At 41.0% G+C, this 25,423-nt stretch overlaps 1 protein-coding gene and 1 pseudogene across 2 annotated transcripts; both read left to right on the top strand.

Moving 5' to 3' along the window:
* The first annotated feature begins 213 nt into the window (after positions 1-213).
* Positions 214-1,262, top strand: LOC147462937 (glycine-rich RNA-binding protein 4, mitochondrial-like; annotated as a pseudogene).
* A 9,452-nt stretch (positions 1,263-10,714) lies between these two features.
* LOC147462936 (beta-glucosidase 34-like) lies at positions 10,715-19,207 on the top strand. Of its 2 annotated transcripts, none has more exons than XM_086486148.1 (13): positions 10,715-10,972; positions 11,245-11,311; positions 11,391-11,449; positions 13,758-13,833; positions 13,957-14,028; positions 14,112-14,199; positions 15,291-15,549; positions 16,221-16,336; positions 16,569-16,786; positions 17,789-17,817; positions 17,903-17,999; positions 18,532-18,619; positions 18,786-19,207. In XM_086486148.1, exons 1-13 carry the CDS (start codon positions 10,784-10,786, stop codon positions 18,970-18,972), a joined length of 1,545 nt encoding a protein of 514 aa, XP_086342274.1. In that variant the 5' UTR covers positions 10,715-10,783; the 3' UTR covers positions 18,973-19,207. The 2 variants fall into 2 exon arrangements, with proteins under 2 accessions (XP_086342274.1, XP_086342282.1); XM_086486156.1 differs by having other exon boundaries at positions 10,833-10,972; positions 11,259-11,311.
* Positions 19,208-25,423: the final 6,216 nt, after the last annotated feature.

Below are 25,423 nucleotides of genomic sequence, written 5' to 3'. Positions count from 1 at the left end.
TCGACTGCAACACTACTGGATTTCAGGTACGTGCACCTTCCAGCTGATTTGTTGTTCTGTGTTTGGCCTGAGAGGAAAGCAGCTTTATCAAGCATCCAATAAGGTACGTCGATATTAAGCAATAGAATAGTCTCTCTCTCTCTCTCTCTCTCCTTGTGTCTGGGTTTAAGCTACTTGCATGCATGGTGACGGGCAGATACATCAACGACTGCAATGGGGCCATGCATGGCTTATGTGCTGTGTGGCCTCTTAAGTATAAAAGCTGCAGAGCACCGCATCCCCCACTCTCTTTCTGCAGAGACCCACATCTCGGACAGTGCGCCTTGGACTTGCAACCAAGCCCATTAAGTAGTAAGTAGAAGCTCCCAATGTAGTGGTAGAACCTCTGCATGTGATGATGAGTCTCCACTCCTGCACAGACACAAACATAGGTGCATGCAAGCCTGTTCTGTAACCCTTTCCTTCTTTACTGTTTGTTCAGATTGCTCACAACCGCAATGAAGGGGCTGAGGATAGATTTCGCGCTTTGTACCACGTCGTCAAACACAAAGAGCTGGGGTTTTGAAAGGCTCATTTTCAGATTGCAGGCTCACACGTACACGCCCGACGAGAGAGAGAGAGAGAGAGAGAGAGAGAGAGAGAGAGAGAGAGAGAGAGAGAGAGAGAGAGAGAGAGAGAGAGAGAGAGAGAGAGAGAGAGAGAGAGAGAGCTGCCGCTACGGGCTTGGACCGGGAGTTTGAGAGAGAGAGAGAGAGAGGGTTGTAGAAGGCCAGCAGAAGGTAGAGGCCTAGCAGAAGTCGTAGAGAAGGCATAGATGGCACAACAAGTAAGCGCCTTCTGTTGGGGGGATTGGCTCAGAGTCTACGAGGCAGGCTTTGTCAAGCTCCCTCCTCAATGATGTCCGTGCGCACATACACAGTCGAGGGCAGCAAGCTGTTCGTTGGAGGCATTTCCTTCCGCACCATGGAAGAGCAAAGATTATCATGGACAGAGAGACAGGGCGCTCTCGTGGCTTTGGTTTTGTCACTTATTACAAGGAGGAAGACGCAAATACAACTTTGTCGAAACTTAATGGTCACAATATTGATGGCCGAGCTATCCGCGTAGATCGAGCGTCTACTCGCCCTGCTCGTCCTTTGTCAGACTTTGGCAGTGGTAGTGGGTTTGGGTCTAGCTTTGCCTTGGATTCCTCTGAGTCTGCTCTCGCCGATGATGACTGGGGCTCAATACCATCACTGGATGCAAGCACGTTGAATCAGTAAGGAGACTTGAATGCCTAAATGGATTATCCTTGTTGCAGCGCATTCGCAGGTATGATATATCCAGGGCTTAGAATTGCGCTTTTTTGCACACTATTAAAGAGATGTTATCAGCTTTGTACGGTAAATTCTTCAAATTCTGATCGTGAAACTTTTTTAGGTTAAGGAAAATGTTTTTGGCAACTCTGGGTTAAGGAAAATGTTCACACCCGTCCTTCCCAACAGCACCTCCATAGTTCTGATAGATGATGGCATGTAGAAAAGGCTGTGCAAAAAACCTTGTAGGCTTGCCGAGTACTCCCATATGCAGCGGAAAGGGGCAGGGCCTAGAAGCTCTGGGCTATTTTCAGCGAATGAGAAGGAGGAATCTAATACGTTTAGTAGCTTGCAAGCGGCCTAAGCTCCCTTTGTCATGTGTGGACACATGACAGAAAGAAATAGCTTGTAGAACACGTAAGAGAGAAAAATAGCTTGCAAGCGGCCTAAGCTCCCTTTGTCATGTGTGGACACATGACAGAGAGAAAAATAGCTTGTAGAACACGTAAGAGAGAAAAATAGCTTGCATATAGAGAGAAAATAGCTCCCCCTTCTCCACATCGTCTCTAGGCTCACTAGCTCTTCCTTGTCCTTCTGTAGTTGCTGACTTGTGATCTTGAAAGTGGGAGAGGCCTCCTTTGATGTCGCATTATGTTGCGTTGATTGTTTGCTATGTGTTGTGCTCGCTTTAAAGATTCTTTCAAAACTAGTAGGACTCCTTTCCTTGACATTGCCTGCATCATAGGCTTCAATGCTGCTTGGCTCTTACCTTCCACGGAAGCAGCACAACCTATATAAGTAGAAGGTTGTTGCGGTTGTTGTTGTGTTTGCAGATGTTATTTAAGATGAAGTTTATGCAATTTGAGAAGAATTTTTTGTATACAAGGTAATAAAATCATGTTTGTTTGGTTATGTATGTACAATACAATATAAATATGGGCAAATGCTTCAAATTTAAGCCCAACTTTTGATCTTGAAACCAAAAAAATTGAAGGGTGTCCTCATTTATTTTCGTCAGCAAAACTGTTTTTGGAAAGCCCGGGTTTTAGGTTTAATACTGTAAATGCTTCAAATTTTGATTGTAAAACTTTTTTGGTTAAGGAAAATATTTTTGGCAACTCTGGGTTAAGGAAAATGTTCACACCCGTCCTTCCCAACAGCACCTCCATAGTTCTGATAGATGATGGCGCGTAGAAAAGGCTGTGCAGAAAACCTTGTAGGCTTGCCGAGTACTCCCATATGCAGCGGAAAGGGGCAGGGCCTAGAAGCTCTGGGCTGTTTTCAGCGAATGAGAAGGAGGAATCTAATACGTTTAGTAGCTTGCAAGCGGCCTAAGCTCCCTTTGTCATGTGTGGACACATGACAGAAAGAAATAGCTTGTAGAACACGTAAGAGAGAAAAATAGCTTGCAAGCGGCCTAAGCTCCCTTTGTCATGTGTGGACACATGACAGAGAGAAAAATAGCTTGTAGAACACGTAAGAGAGAAAAATAGCTTGCATATAGAGAGAAAATAGCTCCCCCTTCTCCACATCGTCTCTAGGCTCACTAGCTCTTCCTTGTCCTTCTGTAGTTGCTGACTTGTGATCTTGAAAGTGGGAGAGGCCTCCTTTGATGTCGCATTATGTTGCGTTGATTGTTTGCTATGTGTTGTGCTCGCTTTAAAGATTCTTTCAAAACTAGTAGGACTCCTTTCCTTGACATTGCCTGCATCATAGGATTCAATGCTGCTTGGCTCTTACCTTCCACGGAAGCAGCACAACCTATATAAGTCGAAGGTTGTTGCGGTTGTTGTTGTGTTTGCAGATGTTATTTAAGATGAAGTTTATGCAATTTGAGAAGAATTTTTTGTATACAAGGTAATAAAATCATGTTTGTTTGGTTATGTAGGTACAGTTTTTCTAACATTTTGCTCTGGACCATCAAAACAGTTTTGATGGTCAACGTTTTGCTAACATTTTGCGAGTGACTTGTTCTCGACCATCAAAACGTTGATAGCTTCTCGCAAAATGTTAGCAACATAAAAGGTGAGGGCTCGTTCCTCACTCAAGATTTGGCTTCATTTTTTAAGTTTTCCATAGCTTTCAAGCTTTTAACATGTAGTCTTTGTGGTAGTTAATTTGATCTTGGATTGTACATGCGACAAAATGAGAGGATGTTACCCGTGTTTGTTCTAGCTAATTTGCACCCTTAGTAACAAAGATTTATTTCTTGCTTTCTTGTTTATTATTTGGCTTGAAGCATGAAGTGGGCCTGAAGTTTGAATGTCTAGAAAAAAATTATCACCCAAAAACAGTAGATTGTCCATCAATAAAACTGTAAATAATACAAGTGAAAACAAGAGAAAAAAAAGTGATAAAATCACGAGGCCTGCAATGGAGAGAGAGAGAGAGAGAGAGAGAGAGAGAGAGAGAGAGAGAGAGAGAGAGAGAGAGACTCAATATTGATGATCAAACTATGAGATCGAGCCTGGGGTAATTTGTAGACTGGGGCAAGTTCACAGACGTAGCTTGAGAGAAGCACGAAGGAGAGAAAACCTCTTTGCAATGAATATCTTCTATGTGCTCAGCCAATAAAAAATAATGCATTTTTAACAAGTGATAAATCACGAGCCCTACCACCAGGAAGACGAGACTATAGTAAAACTTAGGACAAATTATCAAAATACTTCTCTAATTTGTGGAAATTTTTGAAGTACCCCTTCAAATTCCCAAAATATGCTACTTAAATATTGAGTGAATAACCATTACCTGCAATAGGGTTACATCTATAAAATACTTGCCCAAAAAAAGGAGCGTCGTAGGGTTTGATGAACCCTTACCCACACTTCTTGATGTGAAGGCCTATAGAGCTTGTATTGCTATCCCCCTCAAAATAGCCCATCCATCCCAAGCCTACAAGAGGCAAACAAGCACGGCATTAGAGCGTTGGTTTAGCTGGGTGTGATGTATCCTAGATTCAGTCTCCTTGAGTGTGGTCATATCAATGAGACTGGCCATTTAATTAAATCGTGGAACAATTCCTGCGCAGGTTATAACTTCTAGGCTACGCAGATTAAAATTGAAACCGAGATAGATTGCCGGATTAAAGCACAGACACGGAGAGAGAGAGAGAGAGAGAGAGAGAGAGAGAGAGAGAGAGAGAGAGAGAGAGAGAGAGAGAGAGAGAGAGAGAGTTGTTGAAGACCCGTGTTACACAGGGTGAGGGTCAAGGGAGATCAGAGTGAAGAGCGTAGCAATGTCCATAGCATTTTGTTTAGCTTTTAGGCGAAGAGTGCATAGAATGCGGAGATTCTGATGTGTCTTTTATAAATCGACACATGTGTTCATGTGAGACTCGAGATACACACACACACACACACACACACACACACACACACACACACACACACACCACACACACACACACACACACACACACACACACACACACACACACACAACAATTCTATAAAGAAAGATAAAAATTTCATAGAAATTAACATTTTTTCTAGGTTTGTCACTGAAATAGAGAAAATGATTGTTTGTTGGTCAAATCATATCTAAATCAAGTGAGACTTGATAGGTAGGTTGAAAACATCATAACCAAGTTGTTAAAACCTAAGTAGACAAAAGTTTGATGGTATGGAATGAACTCATTTGTCTAGGATCTACAGGATGCCAGCACAAAAATGCTAATGATGCTAATGGCTGTGTGTTGAAGATGCTAATATTTTGATTATTGTTAAAGATGATACTATTCTAATTTTGTACTATTTTTTTATTGTTCTTTGGTTTCTAGTTCAAATCAATGGATACCTATACTTATATATTGCTTTTTATATGTGGTTAGCAGATTAAAAATATTTTGACTAGTGTGATTACTTGTCGGGTAATGTGTTGGGATACACAATAGGATTGACCTATAAGGTAATTCAATTTGTATTTTATGAAGAGCTTCAATATGGTACAAGGCCACACGTTTTAGCTACAAAGTGTCTTTGTATTTTTCCAATTGTTTATATCATACTACCTCAGCAGATCTCTACTTATAAATGAAGAGACTTATATTTTTTAGAGCATCCATGAAATTTAAAGAAGAAGAATTTACGATATAAGAGTTTATGTGGATTAGTTACTCATATTTATTGCTTTTTCATTGTCCTTTTTGACATTGTGTGATTTTTATGTATGTTTGTGAAAAAGATGATTCAATGCTATCGTATGATCAGTATGGTCTAATTTTTTTTTGATAGTTGTCTATTTTGTATACTTGCCAATGTCAATGCTCACTAGTTGGTATTTGAATGTTGTCTCTTTGAGCGTGTTGATAGAAATATTTCTCCAATATGGATCTCGCATTGGACTTGGTGTCTTTAAGCGAGTTGATAAAAGGATATGACCATTGGTTTGTGGCTTTGTGCACCAACATATTGTTTAAGGCTTGTGTCTTTGTGCATTGACATTTTATTTAATTTTGGAGCATGTTACTAGCTAGATGTTGTGATCATGTATATGGCAAGGAAAGGTTTGGGTTTCTTGTACCACATGTGATTATGTAGCTTGAAGCTTGCATTGTGCAAGACACTAGTGTGGGTGTGAGAATTCTTAATGAGATTGTTTTTCTCATCGATTTGCTGGAAAAATATGATGTGATGTTTATGCCAAACCTGTCACCCTCAACAAAGCACAAAAGGCCCTTAACTAACTTTTGACTATACATGTAATCTATTTGAGCAAAATAAAAATATTGCTGAAGAGCGTTCAACTTTACATGTGGTTTCTTTTGACTGTGAGCAAAAGAAAAATTGTTGTTTTTTGAAGCACACCAATTGCAAGCTATGAACATGCTTTATGTTTAAATTTGTTAGTGAAAACATTGGGATGGTGCTCAAGACCTATTGGAGAAACATGTGCTTTGTGGTACATTGGTTGATGTGTATGGCCAGTTGTGGCTCACTCTTATATGGAAAATTGATGTGGTTTACTGAAGTGTGTTGATTGCAAGATATGCCCACAACATGGTTGTGATAATGTGGTTTCTTAGAGTGTTTTTATGGCATACGTGGGGAGGTGCAAACACCTCACATGCTAATTGTGCACCTAGATCGATTTTAAATTTGAGACAACTTTTGGCTAGAAAATTATGCACAACATTCAATCACATATGGATAGGAAAAGTTTGAAGGTGATCTCTTTTAGTGGGTTGATGCAGTTCATGAATTGATCTTGATAGAAAAAATCAAGATTGCACACTCGTGGGATGAAAGGCAAAAGAAATTTATAAGTTGTGGGTAGATTGTTACATTGTTAGGTGTTCATGGTCATGCTTCAAACCTTACTGTTTGCATACGAGAATCTGTGGAAAAACAAACTCGGTTTGATTACTTGTAATGATTGGACATTGGTGTGCAATAGAACTTCGATGAATTTTGGGGAAATTTTTTATTAGGTCACACATCAAATTTTGCATATGCTGATTTGGAGCAGGTTAAGGGCTGATTTACACTAGCTTTGGATGGGTCGAAATTGGACAAGTATCCAAAGTGCAGGCTGACTAGGCACATAGTTTAAAATTCAAACTAAGACACATTGAGGATACACCCGAGTCGGTTCCTTAGTATGTTGTCAGTCACTATGTTACACACTCTTTGACTAGTTTTACTCAGCTAGATCATGTGAGACCTAAATTTTATATGTAAGAAAGGGGCATGATAGTTTTCTTTATTGGTTGTTGTATAAGCGTAGAAAGAGAGGGCATATTTCCTAATATGAGTCGTATATAGGGGTTTTATCAAAGTTGTCCACTCGCAGGTGGCGTCCCATTTTTTATATAGAGTGAATCCCCCGGGTGCTCGACGAAGTCTATCTTTTGAAAGACAATAGCCTTGAGATATAAATCCCAAAACTTGTCCACATATTTGTGGATAGACTCATGAGAGAGAAGCTTTAAACTTCACCATTTGGTAAGCACTTTGTTCTTTGCATCACTTGCAAGGAATCGCTTCATGATGGAAACTCGTAGAGTTTTCCATGTCTTTGGGGCTTCGTCGTTGCCACGAAGGCTAGCCCACCATTGACGATCCGATTTTTGGAAGTGCATAGCTACATGACATAGCTTGGAGGACTCTGTGAAGCCCTCGTCTCCAAAAGGCCGCATCAAATTGTTGTATGAAGGCCAATACTTTGTCAGTAGCACCAAAGGTGCCATCATAGGTAAGAAAAGAGGTACTCTTTTCTCTCTCTTTGAACTTCTTGAGCTTTTGGGTCCTTCGCCATGCAGAGTAAGCTTTGCGATGTCCTCCCTCTTGTATTCTCTAGGAGAATAGCCATAGCTTTCATCGTAGAGGAGGAAGGTGAAGAAGAAGGAGAAGAGGGTGACCTCTTTCTTGCCCTTTTCTTCCTTTGTTTTCTCTCTTCCTTTTTGAAGTGACGAGGAGAAGGACTATGGGTTAATCGTTTCCTCTTGGGAGGAGTTGGCGATCGTGTAGTCCATCTTCTTCGTGGAGCCACATCTTCGGAGGAATTTAGGGATTCATTACTTTCTTGATCTTTGGATTCCTCCTCTCGTATGGGAGAGAGCCTTCTTTTGGGGGTCTCATCAAGAGGCCTCCTAAGCTCTCTCTCCTCTTGGAGAGGAAATGATATCCCATAAGCACGAAGTTGTTGAGTAACTTCGTCTTGCAAAGCGAAGTTGCTCATAGCTTGTTGCAACCTAGTGACAAGATAATTAACAAACATGGGGGCATCATCATTAGCACCTTCATGTGCAAAATCAAAGTTATCAATGTTCATTCTACTCTCTTGGTTATTGTCAGCCATGTTAATTAAACTTATGTGTTTACTTAGTGTATGCTTTGGCAATTCAAAACCTTAGTTGCTACTCCTCTTAGCCTTTGAAAATAGGCACTTAAGTATCCACACCCACTGATCGAATTGGTTAATTATAGAGAGTAGTGGAGTGAGTCTAACATAGCGAAGTTGCCGAGGGATAGCTCCTTTCGGATTTCTTATGGCTCAATAATGGTAAAGCCGTAGGCAAGTTTAAGAAGACTCCATTATTAAGACCAAAGCTCCCAAGGTGTGCACCATATCCCACATAGTGGGCTCAACAAAACCGATAATAGATCCCAATCCCACTTACCTTAATATAATTAACCAAATCAACCATTAATAGGCTACATAAGGACCTCTCTTCTTAAGCAAGAAAAGAGAAAACAAATGCTCTGATACCAATGTAATAGAAATGGCCTATGAACTTTGAGAGTAGTGGAATTAGGGAATTAGATAAAGCACTTCTTGTGAGATTACTTTGTGAGCATAGCGGGTGAACTTAATTGATGGTAGCAACATAAACATGGTACCTAGTTAACTTGGCATGAACAATATTTTTGCAAGAGAGAGAGTTTAGAGAATATGACAACAATTGAGGACCGGATTCATACGGAGCCAGTCCTCCCTCCAATAGGCATTTGTATTATTCCTTGTGACCTTGGTGATGCAATGAAGATGGAAAGCTTCATGCATCACAAGCATAACATAAACTTTGTAGAAAGCATTAACTATCCAAAGCCTCAGTCCCAAGGCCTCAAACACCTTCGAAGGTGGAGAGAGCTAGCAGGGAATGAGGATAGCGAAGAGGAAGAAGAAACATTCCATAAGAGAAAGAAATAGTTCCTCACTTATCATCACTCTTCTTGCTAGCATACATAATAGCATAGTAATGAAGATGGAGAAGATGACAAGCTTAAGCATTGAAGCATGGCTCTTGGTTGGATTTGCATTCCATAGCCAAGAGTGTTGGTGTAGGCTCTCACTTATCACAAGCTTGGAGAAGGAGGTGGAGTTTCTCAACTTTCACCAAGTGAGAATGAATCCACAAAATGAGTGTGTGAAAGGTGTATACCCCCCCAACACATCCCCTTGCTTTCTTGGGAAGAGTTCTACTTTTTGTACATGCCTCAAGCTCATTGGATCCCTCTCCCCCTAACCAATCACATGTAGCATGCATTTCAAGTACATGGGTAGTCTTTGGACAAGTGTCCTCTTTACCCCTTAGAGAGAGAGAGAGAGCTTGAAAATATCTAGATATTTGTTGGATGAGACTAGAAGCTCATTGGACCCCTCTTTAGCCCAACCAATAGCATTCAAGCACACATGTGGCTAAGCATGGGGAGAGTTTGGCATGTGTCCCATGTGCCCCTTGGGAAAAGGGGCGCCCTTTGGGTGAGTGGGAAATTTAGTCAAAGATTCCTCTAACTTTGGGACTTTCCCCCTCCTTTGTAGGGTCTCTTTTTGACTCAAGCACCTTACCCCCCATGCATGGGAAGCTTCTCAAGCACCTTCCTCATTAAGTTTATAGGGTTTCTTTTTGACTCAAGTACCTTACCCCTCATGCATGGGAAGCTTCTCAAGCACCTTCCTCATTAAGTTTGTAGGGTCCCTTTTTGACTCAAGCACCTTATCCCCCATGCATGGGAAACTTCGGAAGCACCTTCCTCATTAAGTATGACAAGCACCTGAAGCACCTTAGTCATCAAGCACGACAAGCACCTCAAGCTTAGGTCGGGTTCCCACCTCAAGCTCAGCCCTAGCTTGCCTAAGGTCAAAGGACTTTTAACACTAACTATTGGAGGTCTTTAATGAAGCTAACCCTAATGTCTTTTAAGTTCCATTAGATGCTCGTTGCTCTTTGATAGACTACCTCCTTTTGGACCCGTATCGAGATGTAACCATTTCTCCTCTTGGTCCCCTGTTGAGATAAGTTTAGAAGCACTTGTTACACATTGCTCTTTGGTAGACCAGCTTCTTTTGGACCTGTATGAAAATGCAACCATCTCTCCTTTTGGTCCCCTACTGAGATAGGTTTAGAAGCACATGTCTCAATTCTAACTCTTGTTCGCGTTTATTCTCTCACATTAAATGATCAATTTAATATGAGAAAATCATTTGGATAAGCTAGATATTAGATTTTATGACACAAACATTGGGGGTGGGGGGGGGGGGGGGGGGGGGGGGGGGGGGGGTGGGCACGTAGATCGTGGACTGCATTGGGCGGCTTGGGGACGACTTGAATTTACAAAATTGCTATAGTATAAGACACAATTTCCTATATTTTGACAAACACATGCAAGCGTATTGGTTAGAGCACATGGCTTGCAAGTTGCAACATGGAGGTGGAAGAGAGGGAGATCGATCCGAGTTTAGGAGCCTACCCAAATTTATGTTTAGCTGCGAATTTACAATGTTTCGAAAATTTAGAAATGAAGTTTCCAAAATTTAACAATGTACATCGGCGGACGGAGCACACTTTAGCAAATGAGAAGAGGATAAATAAGTAAAAGAATCCAGCGAAATTGGCGCGGTGTATCCGTTCCCCTAGTGCACGCACGTGCCGCACTAGCTTTTCTACCACGTACCTATAAGGACACAATCTCCACATTCATGTGATTGAACACTTACCCTCTTTGTTACCGTTTGCGTGCTTGTTGCCAGTTGTTGGGTGCGCCGCAATGGGCTGCGCCTCTCTTGCTTGTGTAGTGGTGGTGGTGGTGCTGCTGGTGGGCATCCATACCGCTTCCTGCAGCTCTGTTTTTAGCACACAATCTGCTCTCGACATCCTCTCCAACGACTCCTTCTTCATCGACCGTGGTGAATTTCCAGCCTCCTTCAAGTTTGGTGCTCTGACTTGGGCAGTCAAGGTAAGCTCTCTCTCTCTCTCTCCTCCCTCCTCTCTCTCTCTCTCTCCCCACACACCACACACACACACACACCCAAACCCCCCCCCCCCCCCCCCCCCCCCCCCCCCTCTCATTCATGCACTCTTCATATTCACGCGCATTCACAATGCATGTAGTATGGGCGCACGAGCACACTCCGGTGTATAGACAGTAGTCATCGCCTTTCTTAGTAGTGGAGAGAGAGAGAGAGAGAGAGAGAGAGAGAGAGAGAGAGAGAGAGAGAGTACATGCAGCATGAATCTGCCAGCTATGAGGATGGGAAAACTGACGGACTGTGGGATGTTTATGCACGGATGAAAGGTGAAAGATGCTGTAGTGTTTACATAAGCCTTCATCTCCATCCAAAGTCCACTCTCATGGGCTTGCCCTATTGAAGCAGGAACTGTTTTTGATGGGACTACGCCTGCTGCTGGAGCTGATCACTATCACCGCTATCCTGTAAGTAAAGAGCCTCTCCCTTTTCCACACTTTTTTTTTTGTTGTAAATCTTGGATTAATTGACAGATGGAAACCTCAACATGAAAACTCACGAGAAAGATCAGATACAAGGAAGAACACAGAGGTGCTCCGAAAGGGCAGGCGCTAAAAGCACACGTAATAGAGCTGTAGGATGTTTGGGGAGATGTCCCCAACATCAAATATGGCAAAATGTAAGGGCCGAAGTGAAATCCGAAACAAAGGAAAGGGTTCCGCATCATGCTGATGGAACATGCGAGAATTGCGCTGGCGCCATAAAGACATAGTGGCCAAAACTTGACCCAGGTGAAGAAGACTACAAAATGTTGAAGGGAATCCAAGAGAATTCCGAAGAAACAAAAGCATTTGTGGAAATTTGTGTAATCCCAAAGTAGGTGGATGATAGTCTCTCCTGCGGGTACTCGCTTTCAGACTCTGTGTCCAGATGCTCTGCAGAGTGAGCCCCTAGGGTCACTTATAAAGATTACAAGGGATGCTAAAAGCAGAGCCCCAAAAGCTTTCAAAATCAAAAGCAACTTGCTCAAAAAGCTGCCAACAAAAATCAGCCAACGCAATTTACGGATGTCCGTATTGTTTTGCCACGTCAGCATGTTAGACGCAAAAAGCAGAATTCCGTATTGTTGTCACTTTAGCATGTCAGCGCGATAAGCGGGCGTCTGTATAGTGCCACATCAGCAGTCCGTACGTGTTGCCACGTCAGCATGTGTGTGTCCGTCCGAGGCCCGGACACTGCCATGTCATCAGTTTGACATACACACACACACACACACACACAACCATACAGACAATCCGCTTTCTCTGTTTCTTTGATGGCTAAGAGCCGAGTCCCACTATGCATTAGGGGCATTAGTAGTATTTAATAAAATTTGCAACATTGTGGTCACACAATAATGTTATGACATCAACAATATGAATGTGACAACACCTTAGAAAATAGTAGTTACTACCATGATCAACCAATGAGAATTCAAAACTAAAAGCTCTCCAAGATTCTAGGTTGTTTTCTTTCCTATTTGAGGAAAAATGAAAGAGGCGCCCATGTTCTCCTTTGCTTTTATATAGACAAAGAGTTTGTTCTCACAACAATCTAGTGGACTAGGAGAGAAACAAACTCACACTTAATTTCACTATTATATCAAGAACATAGGGGACTCGGCTCTAACTACATATTCATGACATACTAGGAAATCTCCATTCCCACTTGTTCCGCAATGATTTTGTACTATTGTCCCATTTTGGTACAAAGCTCGCCTTTGATAAAGCTTTTTTTGGCAATGGGGACCTAAGGTTTTAGGTTGTGGAAGGCCTTTGCATTAGGAGCTAAGCTACTACGTGTGGATCATAGATAACAAATTGAGTCTAGAAATATAGTTCCTGACTACAGTAAACACTAACTTTGTATCTTCAGGCCCTATGAGCATCTATATGTATTATGTATATTATGTATATGTATATGTATATGTATGTATATATTCTATAACAGCATGGCGAGTGCCCTTTACACGTGTCAACAACTGCGAGATGAAGGCTAAAGTACAAGACGAGAAGAAGAAGAAGAAGCTCCTCTGCGCATGATAAAGAGGGGAGAGAAAAAAGAGAGAGAGCGGCCGGCCGTACTAGTGCTATGAAAGGCTACTCATAGTAGTGACAACTTGGTGACTACTCACAAAGCAAGGCTTTTGTCGTTTTGGACCTATAGATGAACTTCGTGCTCCAATTGTCTTTTGTTGGTGCATTTTGAGTCAGTACCCGCATGCTTGAGCTGGTCGGAGTACATTTCTTCATCATGCAAAGTACTCGGCGATAAGTTTCCTTTGGAAGTCCCAATGGTGTGGAGAGGAGAACTGTGGTTTAATGCCGCATGCTTGAGCTGATTGGAGTATGTTTCTTCATCATGCCATGTACTTGACGATAAGGTTCCTTTGGAAGCCCCAATGGTGTAGAGAGAACCGTGGTTTAATGCCTCGTGAGTTGAGAGTGGCGCACTTGACACATCCAGGTGGCTACCTATGGTACAAAGGCTTTCGAACTTTTGAACTCGTAAGAATGCTTCGGCTCGGTGCATCCTCTTGTGATGATGACCTCTCTTGCGGTTGATTAGAGATCTGAATGTCTGAAGCACCGTAAGTGCTCGCGGATGGTTGTAATTGGGAGAGAAGATTTCTTGAACATTCTGCTTTTACCTCGACACTTACTTTTTCAGTTTGATGAAAGGGTGTTTCTTGAGTAGAGTTTTGAGATATGAAGGTTGGACGGATGACTCTTGTAGGAGGATATTGCTTTGCTTGCCGACATGGGAATGAATTCCTTCAGATTCTCTATAGCATGGCCAAGGATGTTCCCAAGTAAGAGCAATTCCTTAGTGCAGGTTCACACCATGTCTTCAGTTGTCTCTGAAGTGAAGATTCTTGTATATTTCTTTGTGGTTTAATGAATTGTCTTGCATCTTATCTATGGTGCTCTTCAAGATGGAACGGGGGAAGTAAATACATTGGCTGTGGATCATTACAACAAAGTAATAGACAAATTAATGGACGCTGGTAAGCTCCTTGTTCTTTCTGCTTGCATAGTACGGTGTGTTTGGTGGGTGTTTCTAATGAAAGTGATGCTTCACATCTGTCAGGTATAGAGCCGTCTGTTACCTTATATGAGCAGGATTTGCCACAAGTATTGCAGGATAGTTATGGAGGGCTTCTCAGTCCTCTCTTCATGTGAGTGACTGTTTGTGTTGTTTCACCCTAATTTTTGTTGAGAAAATGTTTGTAAGTCTGTATGTGACAACAAATAATAAGCGCGCTCTTTGGGATTTTGTCAGGATGAGCATGTTTGAAAATGTGTGTCCTTCAATAAGTCTGCTTGTTGTGTGTGTGTGAGAGAGAGAGAGAGAGAGAGAGAGAGAGAGAGAGTAGCCCTTTTTTGTGGATGAACACTTCTGTGTTCACGCCTTTGTATTTGCTCTTTTCTGTGGGTTTTCCTCGCCTTGAGGTTTCCCACTTGGGATTAATTTACCAAAAAAAAAAAGGTGTGTGTGTGTGTGTGTGTGTGTGTGTGTGTGAGTGATCTTTCAAGGTCACTTAGTTTATAATAATCTCTCTCTCTCTCTCTCTCTCTCTCTCTCTCTCTCTCTCTCTCTCACCAAGGCATTTTAAAACCTACAAGGCCATAGAATAAAGGAGAATGCTTTTTGGTGACAACATTACAAGAAGTAATTAGGACCTTGGAGATGGGTCTTAAATTGAAGACCTCACACTAAACCCCTCTAGTGTTGTTGATCCTTTGTAGCCCACTTAAGGGACACATGTCCAACAATTGAATGATCTTTGTGGTTTCATCATAAAGGCCAAAAAACAGGCCTGAAGGCAAAATATAAGATTGGTTTTTAATGGAAATCCCCTGCAGATAAAACCCAAAAGACATGATCCATGGGGAAAGTGATGATGCATCAATGGAAATAGCTAGGAACTGTGTGTGCGCGTGCGTGCACGCATGCCTCTGCTTGCGTGTTTTTTCAAAGCAGTCATGCCTTTGGCCAATGTCATTTACAAAGTATCCAAGTTACTGCAGAGGAGTAACCACAGAAGATCATGCAGATACATGTCCGCAGAATTTCCGAGAATGAATGTTTGGATTTTAGTCTTTAAAATCGTCTAGGCTTAGACAGTTGAAGTATGACCAAGGACAATGGCATGTTACACTAAAGTATGTTCTGTATGAGATGCACTCAATAGGTCGTGGCACTGATTTACTGGTTGATACCTAAGTTGTTAGTACTCGGCTTAACATCTGCTACTCTTCCTGGCAGAGATGATTTTGTCCACTTTGCAAACGCATGCTTCAGCGCCTTTGGAGATCGGGTTAAGCATTGGATGACTTTTGATGAGGCCAATGACTTTCTCCCTTTTGCTTATGCTGGTTTTTTCTGCCCGCCTGGACGGTGCTCTGTTGGGGTGCCACCCTATAACTGTTCAGCAGGCAACTCCTCTACTGAACCTTATATTGCTGCCCACACCATGCTTCTAGCGCATGCAGCTGCGGTAGAGCTCTACAGGAAAGATTATCAGGTGATTCTTTTTTCTTACGTATCTGATCAAAATTTTCACACGAATGAGCTAGAATTAGGCTACTTTGCATGCATTTTTCATAAGTTCTGATGTTTTTGAGCTTATGATCGTCTGTAAGTTTTGGAAGTGCTGGCTACTATGCATGCATTGCTCTCTGCACTCTGAGGATTGTAGTTTAGTTGCGATTGTCTATATGCTAGAACAGCTTTTCATTGCGTCCAATCTGGAAGAAACTTTGCTTGTGATAATGAAGCAGGATTTCTTCATCACGACCCAAATGAGAATGTCAGCTTGTGCCAAGAAAAGCTCTCTTACTCTGGCTGTATGCTCTGGTTGAAAGTCCTCATCTTGCAAGCACATTCCCCTTCAAAAGGGCCCTGCAGCTCTCTTGAGGACGAGTAATTCTGGCTTGGGATGTGAGCAAGAGATTCTCTCAATGTGATCATAAGAAAGGGTTGTATACTGGCTGCGTAATTATTAGCTTTGCACCCCCTTTGAGCAAATGAGCTTTCTTGCAGTTTGAGTTTACATATTCCCATCATTATGTTAGCTCCTTATTGTGATTCTGTCACACCACGGCTTCTTGGATTCAGCCTTAAAGCATGTTTCACTGAACATTGTATGCCATCTGATTGTATCTAATATGTTTGCATTTTATGAATCATTTGCAGCCCTCTCAGCAAGGGGAAATCGGATTGACTGTTTGGTTTAGATGGTTTGAGCCTCTTAGCAATTCTACTGCGGACAAGGAGGCCAGTGTGAGAGCGACAGACTTTACTGTGGGATGGTAATAACCTCATTCTCTCCTTTTTCCAATATCATGAAATGAAGCTTAGCTTCACAACTACCACAGAAAACTCCCTTCTTAATGTGTTGATAATTGCTGACAAGTTTCTCCTTCTGTCGTGTCTCAAAAAGACAAAGTTGAAATGAATGTGTCCAATTCCTGCTTTCAAATTTTTACTAAGTAACGAACTGGCTCGAAAACGTGCATGTCTGCTTAATCAGTCTTGTATCAGGTTTGTGGAACCTCTCTTGTATGGAGATTACCCCAGTTCAATGAGGGAGATAGTAGGCTCGAGGTTACCTTCATTTACAGAAGAGGAGTCTGCACGCATACGGGGGTCGGTTGACTATATTGGTCTGACTGCTGTGACCGCCATCTATGCTACGGTTGATGAAAACTCAAATACAAGTGCCACAGGCTACTTTGAGGATTGGGATGTTATACTTACAGGTACAACTTATCTCACTTTATATGACCTAATCTTGTTCTGTGTTTTCCTCATTCTTAATGAGTGTCAACATCTGTTCAAGTGTCCTTACTGTGTATGAGAGACATAGTAGTGGGAATGTAGGTAAGCACCTTCTAGAGGAAGTGAGAAACAGGAAAACACATCCAAAAATTGGGGAAACACGTTTCCCCTGGAAAATGTTTCCTCATGGGGAAATGGTGCCATGTGACGTTTCCCCCCAAAGGAGATGTTTCCCCACCCATTTCCTTAAGGTGCTTGGGTGGTTTACCAGGCCCCCCTGAATTGTATGCAACTATAAGGGAGCAGTTGCGCTCTCAGTGAACCGGACTTGGACTGCCGTGGGATCTGGAATGTGGCTTCCCTGAGCTTATGCCTCGGTTCATAGTCCCTCGCATTGGCAAGGTGGTGGAAAGGGAAACTTTACATTTGGCATGAAGATAGACGAGGGCTATGATCAAAGATGAGAACAACTTAGACACATTGAAGAACACGGATATCTGACGTAGAAGGTGAGGGTTATGAACAGCAATAAGAGGCAATTGGTGAGGAAAATGGAGAGGACAATCAACTTCATCTGCAAGAGTGATACGTATATGTATCTATTACACTATGACACTTGCATTTAGTTGTTTTTCATCTACATTTATCCTTTTAAGGATGCATCAACCCATTTAGGACTATGATCAGCATGATTTTGTGTTCTTGAATCTCAAGTGTTGTCACTTGTTTATGTTAAAGAGATGTTGGTTAAAGCTCGGCTAGCAGAGAGCAAGTATCTCAGTGCAATTATTGATGGAATCATGTCAGGCTGTTCCCACCGCTCAGATTAAGCAAGGTTAAAATTAGTGCGTAATCAGCTCGCTTGATATAGGGCTACAATGGTGGAACAAGTTTGATCAACATGGAATGTGTTGCGTTTCTCTTGTAGTGGTGGAACTATTTGGCTTCTGATACTATTTTTATGTTTCTTTGTTTTCCTTCAGGGAATCGAGATGGAGTACCTATTGGGAGGGTGGGTATCTTGCTAATCCGTATTGATAATTGTCTCGTATAAGCTCCGTTTATTCCTTGTTCTGACATCTGGTAAATCTGAGCAGAATGATGGTGAATATTTTGTACCATGGGGCATGGAGAAAGTCATTAGCTACATGCGAACTCGTTATGACAATGTGCCAACTTATGTTTCTGGTTTAGGTCAGACAACTAGCTTGATTGAGCGTTTTAGCATAGATTTTCTTTGTTATGTGCGTGTATTGTACTTTAGTGCGGCTACATTACAAACAAATGCTAATGAGATTGATTTGCACTAAAGCATAGCTCTTGATCATATGCATATATAGTTGATCTGTCAGGCAGTCCCTTTATGTATTGCGTGATAGTGATAAATGCCTGCAATTGGGGCTGTTGCATCATCCATGCGTAGAGAAGTTACTTGTATATATTTTTGTGTGTGGATACTTGCAGGAGCAAGGCAAATCATTGATCTATCAGGCAGGCCCTTCATGTAGTTATTCGTAGTGATTAATGGCTGCTACATTAGGAAAATTAGTTATGTCGAGTCGTCATTAATGGAATATGTGTGTAAGGCAATGTGGAATGCCACATTATAGAATGTGTAATGCCACTCTGTCAAGCACAGGCAGGTTTTCTTTTCATTGATATTCATGAATGTATAGTGTGTTATTTATTAGAGCTGTTTCTAATGATGATTCTCATGTTGCTTCAGGGTATGGATTGAATTCAGAATCTGTCTATGATGATTTGCGAGTGGAATTCTACGCCGAGTATCTCAAATCGCTGCTAGTAGGCATCAGGTAACGCTCTCCTATTTTCGTTGATTGCATTTTAAGCAAGGGCAAGAGGGCATGAGATGATTTGAGAGAGAGAGAGAGAGAGAGCATGGCATGGCAACCTTAAAATGTCTCTGTCATGCATAATGTATTTCATCTCCTCATTCTCCTTTCACTCTCTTCTGTATAGGGCGGGAGCAGATGTGCGGGGTGTGTATGCATGGTCCCTGATGGATGGTTTTGAGACAACCATGGGTAAACTAACAAAGTTTGGATTGTATTATGTGGATGATGCAAATGTGAGATACCCAAGGTTGTCGGCCTTATGGTTCAAGAATATGCTTACATCCAATACAAGCTATGCATACATGAGCTAATGTGCTTACATCCAATGGCTACAACAGACAGTCAGAGCTTGCTTTTTCCCCTCTTCAAGCTAGTATAACTATACAAGAAGGCACAGTTTGTATCAAGGGCACCACTTGTATAGTTATACTTACTCTTCAAGTAATTATACAGTGTACCAATATACTTGAAGAGTAAGTATATTGGTAGAGTGCAAGGCCAGTTGACTCCCTGGGCGTTTTAATCTTAATTCTCACTCTTGAGCTATTTGTTCTCGGTATCTACCTCTCTCTCTCTCTCTCTCTTTCTCTCTCTCTCTCTCACACACACACACACACACACACACACACACACACACACACAAACACACATAGGCTGAAGGCTGGAGTTCCAGCATCTATTCTTATCATAGCCCCCCCTATTCTTAACCCACCTATTCTCCCCCCCCCCTCCCCTCCCCTCCCCTCCCCCCGCCCCACCATAATAGTAATGGTCTTGCTCCTCCAGGCAACCATCTCCTGCAAAATTCTTGAAAATTGTGGGAACTTGATACAGAAGAAATGTGTCTACTAAACCACGACTAAACCACCCCCAGTCCTCGAGCTAAATAATGCATGGTGGGCATCATTCTTAGAAGTAATATGACCATTGGGTCTCTTCATTGCAAAAATTGAACAATCAATATCCTCCAACAATGCGGTTATAACACTATCAGTGGTGTTGCGATGATGAATCCTTACAAGAGTATAGTATCCCTCCATATCCGTGGTTGTGTGATGATGAATGCGTAGAAATTGAAATACCTTCTTGTGTTGAGGAGCTCTGTTGAAAATCCATGTCTTAGCATTCGTGGAGGATGAGAGCTGGATAGTTGGATGGCACATAATTTCCCAAAGGTCACCCATTGGAAAATTAGTAGCCTAGTAACATCACACATCTAATCCTCATGTGATCGAAGATGAGTACAATGCTTGATGAAAACCCAGGGTGGTCAATTGAACAATATGTCATCAAGTGTGCAATTTTAGGGATTGTCCACATGGCAATGTCAGGTTAGCATCTACGCAATTTTGAGTTGGGTCTTTCTTTAGCGTTTAGCGCCCTCCGCCATGATCTTCAAGTTGGTCCATCTTTAGGTTTTAGAATGTGGTAAAGTTCAAAGCAAAGAATATAGGGGAGGCCATTGATATGCCATAGGATGAACTTGATTCCTTGCTATGCACAATAAATTTTCCTACCACCCGAGTGTTGGTTATGCCATTTCCCTCTTAAATAGCATGTCTTGAGTTCAACTCTCCTTGTCATATATATCTTTAAAATCTCATGGGATAGTTTCCTATGATGTTGAAATTCGCTTCTTCTTCTTCTTCTTCTACCTACAACATAAACAATAAGAGAGGACTACTCCCTTGCGATTCTTGCAAACGCTTGATACATAAGCATATAAACTCATTGAGAAGTCTATTGTTGGAAAGAACAAATGAAGAACTACTGCCCATAGTGGAAGAGTTTCATCAAATACTAAAAAAATTGAAAATAAACCACATGGTAGAGAAGATGTTAGAGATAGCTAAACTTAACAAAAACCAACCTGTTCTATTGATATTTGGAAAGAGGAACTTTTTGAAGATGATGGAAACCCAAAGGTAAGAGATCAAGTCCTTTGGATCTCAAGCAAGGCCTTTTGATCTCAAGATGGTCCAGAATCTTGGACATTTCATTGAAAAGTTGAACAAGGAGACTATTGCCATCTAGCATAGGAAGCTCTCTTTATCACCAAATCTCTCCATGCTTACAATATTGGCTTTGTCAAGGATGGTTTGCTCACATCCACTATGCCCATGACAAAATAATACTTGTTGTAAAGCAGCTGGTCATTAGAAAATTCGGACTATATCCAGGATTTTTGTGATCCAAAATGTGAATTATGGCACTATGACAGGCTATGTGCTCACCTCTATTCATGATATAGTCAAGCAACTATAGGGTTACAAGAAGCAAGAGTATTTGAATTGGAGGAGAAGGATTGAAAAGCAGGATGTTGACTCAAGCAGCCAAAAATAATCTTTGTAATGTTCTCCAATGGCTTCCTTGTCTCTCCTTAGGGGGTTGCAAGCCATTGTAAAAACCTTCCACTCGTTGCAGATGACTTATTGTATGTATCTTTCCTTTTGTGTTTACTCCTGTTGTAGCAATATATGAATTCTCTAAAATTTCTTGGTTTCTTATGATCTTATATTGTGCCACACTTCACTGTAAAACCTCTGTAATACTTCAAGCAAGCTATTATTTTTTTGTGCTTCTCCTCTATGTCAAGTGTGGTTGACAAACTTGGTTCTTTCTTGGTAGCTTCTCCATACGTGGGCTAACAAACTCCTGCATTTATTTACAAACCAAGGAGTGCGATTGTAGAGGATATTGTGCACAACAAAGTGAATTCATTCAGCATTTTATGTAGAAGTATTGAAGTAAATTAGCAACATTATTTGTAGATAAATCAAAAAGTAAATGAGGAGCATCATAATTAACAACTCTTACAGTGTAGTGTGAAAAGTGCTTTAAGCTTCAAGCATTTGTCGTTTTACTTTTTTAAATCTGTTGAGCTCTTTTTTGAAATTGGAGAGGTCAGTCTTTCCCAATGAGTTTTATCACGATAAGAGAAGATTGCATTCAAGGCTTCCCATAGTGCTACCTTCTAATCTTTGTTATGCCATCAAGTCCATGGTCTTTCACAACATTGTGCAAGGCCTTCCATTGGTTGGCCTAAGCTTTGGATGCACCTCTACCCAATTCCCCATGGAATTCTAAGAAGGTATGGCTTTCACTCCACCAATAGAAGCCTTTCAGTAACATTGTTTCCACTGGTTTGTCTCAATAACCACATTCTTCCCATGAAGTCCAATATCTGACAAGACCCTCTCAAGACTTTTTATGATAATTTATTTGGTTGATAAAGGTTGCAATTTCCCTGCAAAACCTATATAAAGATGCACAATCTTGTTAATAATTTTTAGAGAGTGCATGTAGTGTGCACATGGGGACATTTGAGATGGGAAACGGATTGAAGATTTGGATCTTTTGTGCCTTATTCCAATTAGTAGGATCGAACTCTTTTGGGCCTTATTCTAATTAGTAGATACAAGGGCTTTTGGAATTGGCACCCTTTGACACATTATACATACACTTTAGTGTAATTTTAGATCTCCCCCATTTGCCATTTCGCTTATACCTACCAAAATTGTCCGGCCTTGATCAATTCAAGTATATGCTTGTGGTGGAATGCCAAATTCAAAACATTAAAATCCTCGCAATCAACTTCAAAAGCATGCAACCACTAAATGTTCTTCTTTGATTGAACACAAAAAAATTTAGGATTTTTTTGCCCTTGCTATTCCTCTCTAGTATAAAGATCTCTATTCATGAGGATTATTGGCACTCTCTTAAGTTTCCTATTGTTGGCAATTTCACTTTCATCTAACTTAATCACAAAAATGACATGCCCATTCACCTTAGAATCTTGCAGATCATAGTCATATTTTATCATTGCTGGTTTTGCGAACTTCTGAAGTCAAAGAATATGTTATTGACATGCTTATAAACTTGAGCTTTTTCTTCTTACCAATTATATGTCATTGATGTGAAACGATCCCCAATATTCTCCATGAACTTAGAATTAGTTATAAGCCATGCTTGTTGAATAAGGGATGGCTTTGATAGCAAGGAGTCTTTCAGTTTTGAGTGTTTCAATTTTCTATTCATGGTCTTGGATAGCCTTCAAGTTTCTATTCATGGTCTTGACTAGCTGTCTATAGCATGTCCTACTCATACTAACTTTGTCAATAGCCCCTTGAACATCCTCCTTGTCCAAGGCAAAACTATGCAAGAATCCACATCAATGAAATATAGTTGAATAATGATAGGTTTCTTTTGGTGATGGGGTCTATGGGATATACTCTACCATCTGTTCATAAGTCAATCTACTTCTTTCCCTCTGATCTCATTGCTTTGCATCTCAAAAGGAGGGGTTCAAAAACCCTATTTCTTTTCAAAGGGGTGCATATTCATTTTCCAACTCTCCTAACAGGATTCATTGCTATAATAGCAAGGTCCAAGCTTGGATATGGGAAAGAATTTGATGGGATTGGATATGGTAAATGGAGCAAGGGAATTGGAAATTTTAGCCAAAAGGGAGAATCGATGGGTTGGAAAGGAGAAATTTTTGGAAACTTACCCATTCCTAAGATAAGAGATTTAAAAGCGACACTTCATATGGGGCCCAAAATGTGAGATCCCATGCAAATGATAAAAAGATGGAGATTTTCTTTAAATTTCAATATTTGAGATTTTCTGTATGTATTTTTCACACTCAAAAGCTCTCTCTCTCTCTCTCTCTCTCTCTCTCTCTCTCACACACACACACACACACACACACACACACACACACACACACACACACACACACACACACACACTCATTCATTTCTTATAGGGCAAAAAACTGACCTTAAACTTCCCCTAGTGAGTTTGCAACCCAATGTACTAGGTTTCCCAAAAAATATGACACTAATTTCAAGCATCAAACGAGTTCCTTGGTGAAATTCTTAGGAGTTTAAGGCAATGGGTGTACATGCATAGTTATCAATTACTTTTTGAAATAAATATGCTTCATGCATAGGTATTTGTGCACGTTAGTTATTTGTCTTATATACAACTATTCAAGGCTTTTTGTAACTATGTCAATTTTGGTATAATTGCATTAGTAACATCTTACTAATAACTAATGCACGTGATTGTTGATATGCGCAATAAAGAAGGGATACAAGGGCTAAGAGAGAGAGAGAGAGAGAGAGAGAGAGAGAGAGAGAGAGAGAGAGAGAGAGGTTTTGGTGGAGCTTCTTCTCACACTATATATGAGCTCCTTATTGTTCTATATTATCAATAAGAAAGAATGAACTAAGGTTAGTGAGCGGTTAGTTTGTGACGGTACTGTCCTAATGGCCTTTATCCCCAACAACCTTCCACTTAAAGGTAATGTGCCAATAAGCGGACAAAGGGATAAGGAGAGTATAATGGCTCTACCCAATACCCATCAAGTTAAGACAGTATGAAAAATACTCAAGAGGTAAACCCTTTGTGAGAAGGTTAGTAGGGTTGTCATGTGTGTGTATCTTGACAAGCTGGATGCACTTGTCCTCAAGAATCTCCCGAATGAAATGATATTTGATCTCAATGTGCTTTGTCTTTGCATAAAACACAGGATTTTGTGTCAGTTGAATAGCACTTTGATTGCCACAATGCAATATTGGAATCTCAATATTAATGACCAAATCTCCTACTAGATGAGCAAGCCAAATAGCTTCTTTGCAAGCTTTAGAGGCGGCCACATATTTTGCCTCAATAATTGATTGAGCAAGCAATCTTGCAAACGAGATCTCCATGATATTGCACCCCCAACAAATGTGAAAGCATAGCCACTAGTGGACCTTCTATTGTCCGTGTTTATGCTTATTTCTGTCAGTTTTAATTTTACTTTGGTAATATTTATCAAATCCATTTGGAAACAAGCTTGTCGTGGATGTTAGTCTAAATTTGTGGTCGTAATACTAGATTAAGCATCTTAATTTTCATATGTAGCTTGTCTTTAGTAAGAGGTCTGGACTTCAAGACTATGATGGTAGATTTTTAAAGTCTTTCGAGAGTGTCAAGGTTGCTAGGCATATTTAGATTGATAATACAGGTCGACTCCTAAGGTTACTAAATCTGTGTGTGAATATGTCTAGTGCTGAGTAGGATCAAGAAGGTGAGTTTTATTAGAGAAATCGGAATGAGAGGTTTTGAGTCCAAGACTTTGTCGGGATAGACCTTTGAGGTCTTGACGAGAAATTGTCCCTATGACGTAAAGTCTTTCTTTATACGGAGTGTAGGAATGGCATCTTTAAAGACTTCAATTGAAAAAGATTAAAAAAAAACCAACAATTAATTGATTTTTTTCAGTTTTTGGTCATTCCTGGTCTGGAGAGAGAAGGAAAGTTGCCAAGCCATGACACTAAGTAAAGAGGGGGGGTAAGGGGATCAACGGTCCAAAAGTTGACACACGAAGGTCGAGGCGAATTAAATCCAGGCATCACAAAAATCGAGGCTAAATTACACCCGGCAGCGCAAAAAATGGGCCTCATGTCACCCGATTTTGAGCCCAAGATTTTGCAGTCCAGGTTTTGTGACATATGGGCTAGCCATCTCACTCGTGTGCACATGTTGTACCCCTACCCATTTTTATAAACCTTTATTATAAGACAACATGCATTGGCCGGGTTTAAGGGGTTTGATACGTGGTCGGGTGTAGTTTTAATAGCCATCTCACGGCTGCGATCTCCTCGATTGTCGTGCATGGACTTCCTGACTCTTGATCCCTCCCCCCTTTAATGCTCATGTCACCCGATTTTGAGCCCAAGATTTTGCAGTCCAGGTTTTGTGACATATGGG

Source organism: Adiantum capillus-veneris, chromosome 2 (genome assembly GCF_014529385.1).
Source record: "Adiantum capillus-veneris isolate H3 chromosome 2, ASM1452938v2, whole genome shotgun sequence".
Classification (NCBI taxonomy): domain Eukaryota; kingdom Viridiplantae; phylum Streptophyta; class Polypodiopsida; order Polypodiales; family Pteridaceae; genus Adiantum; species Adiantum capillus-veneris.
This window is presented reverse-complemented; position numbering and strand designations above follow the sequence as displayed.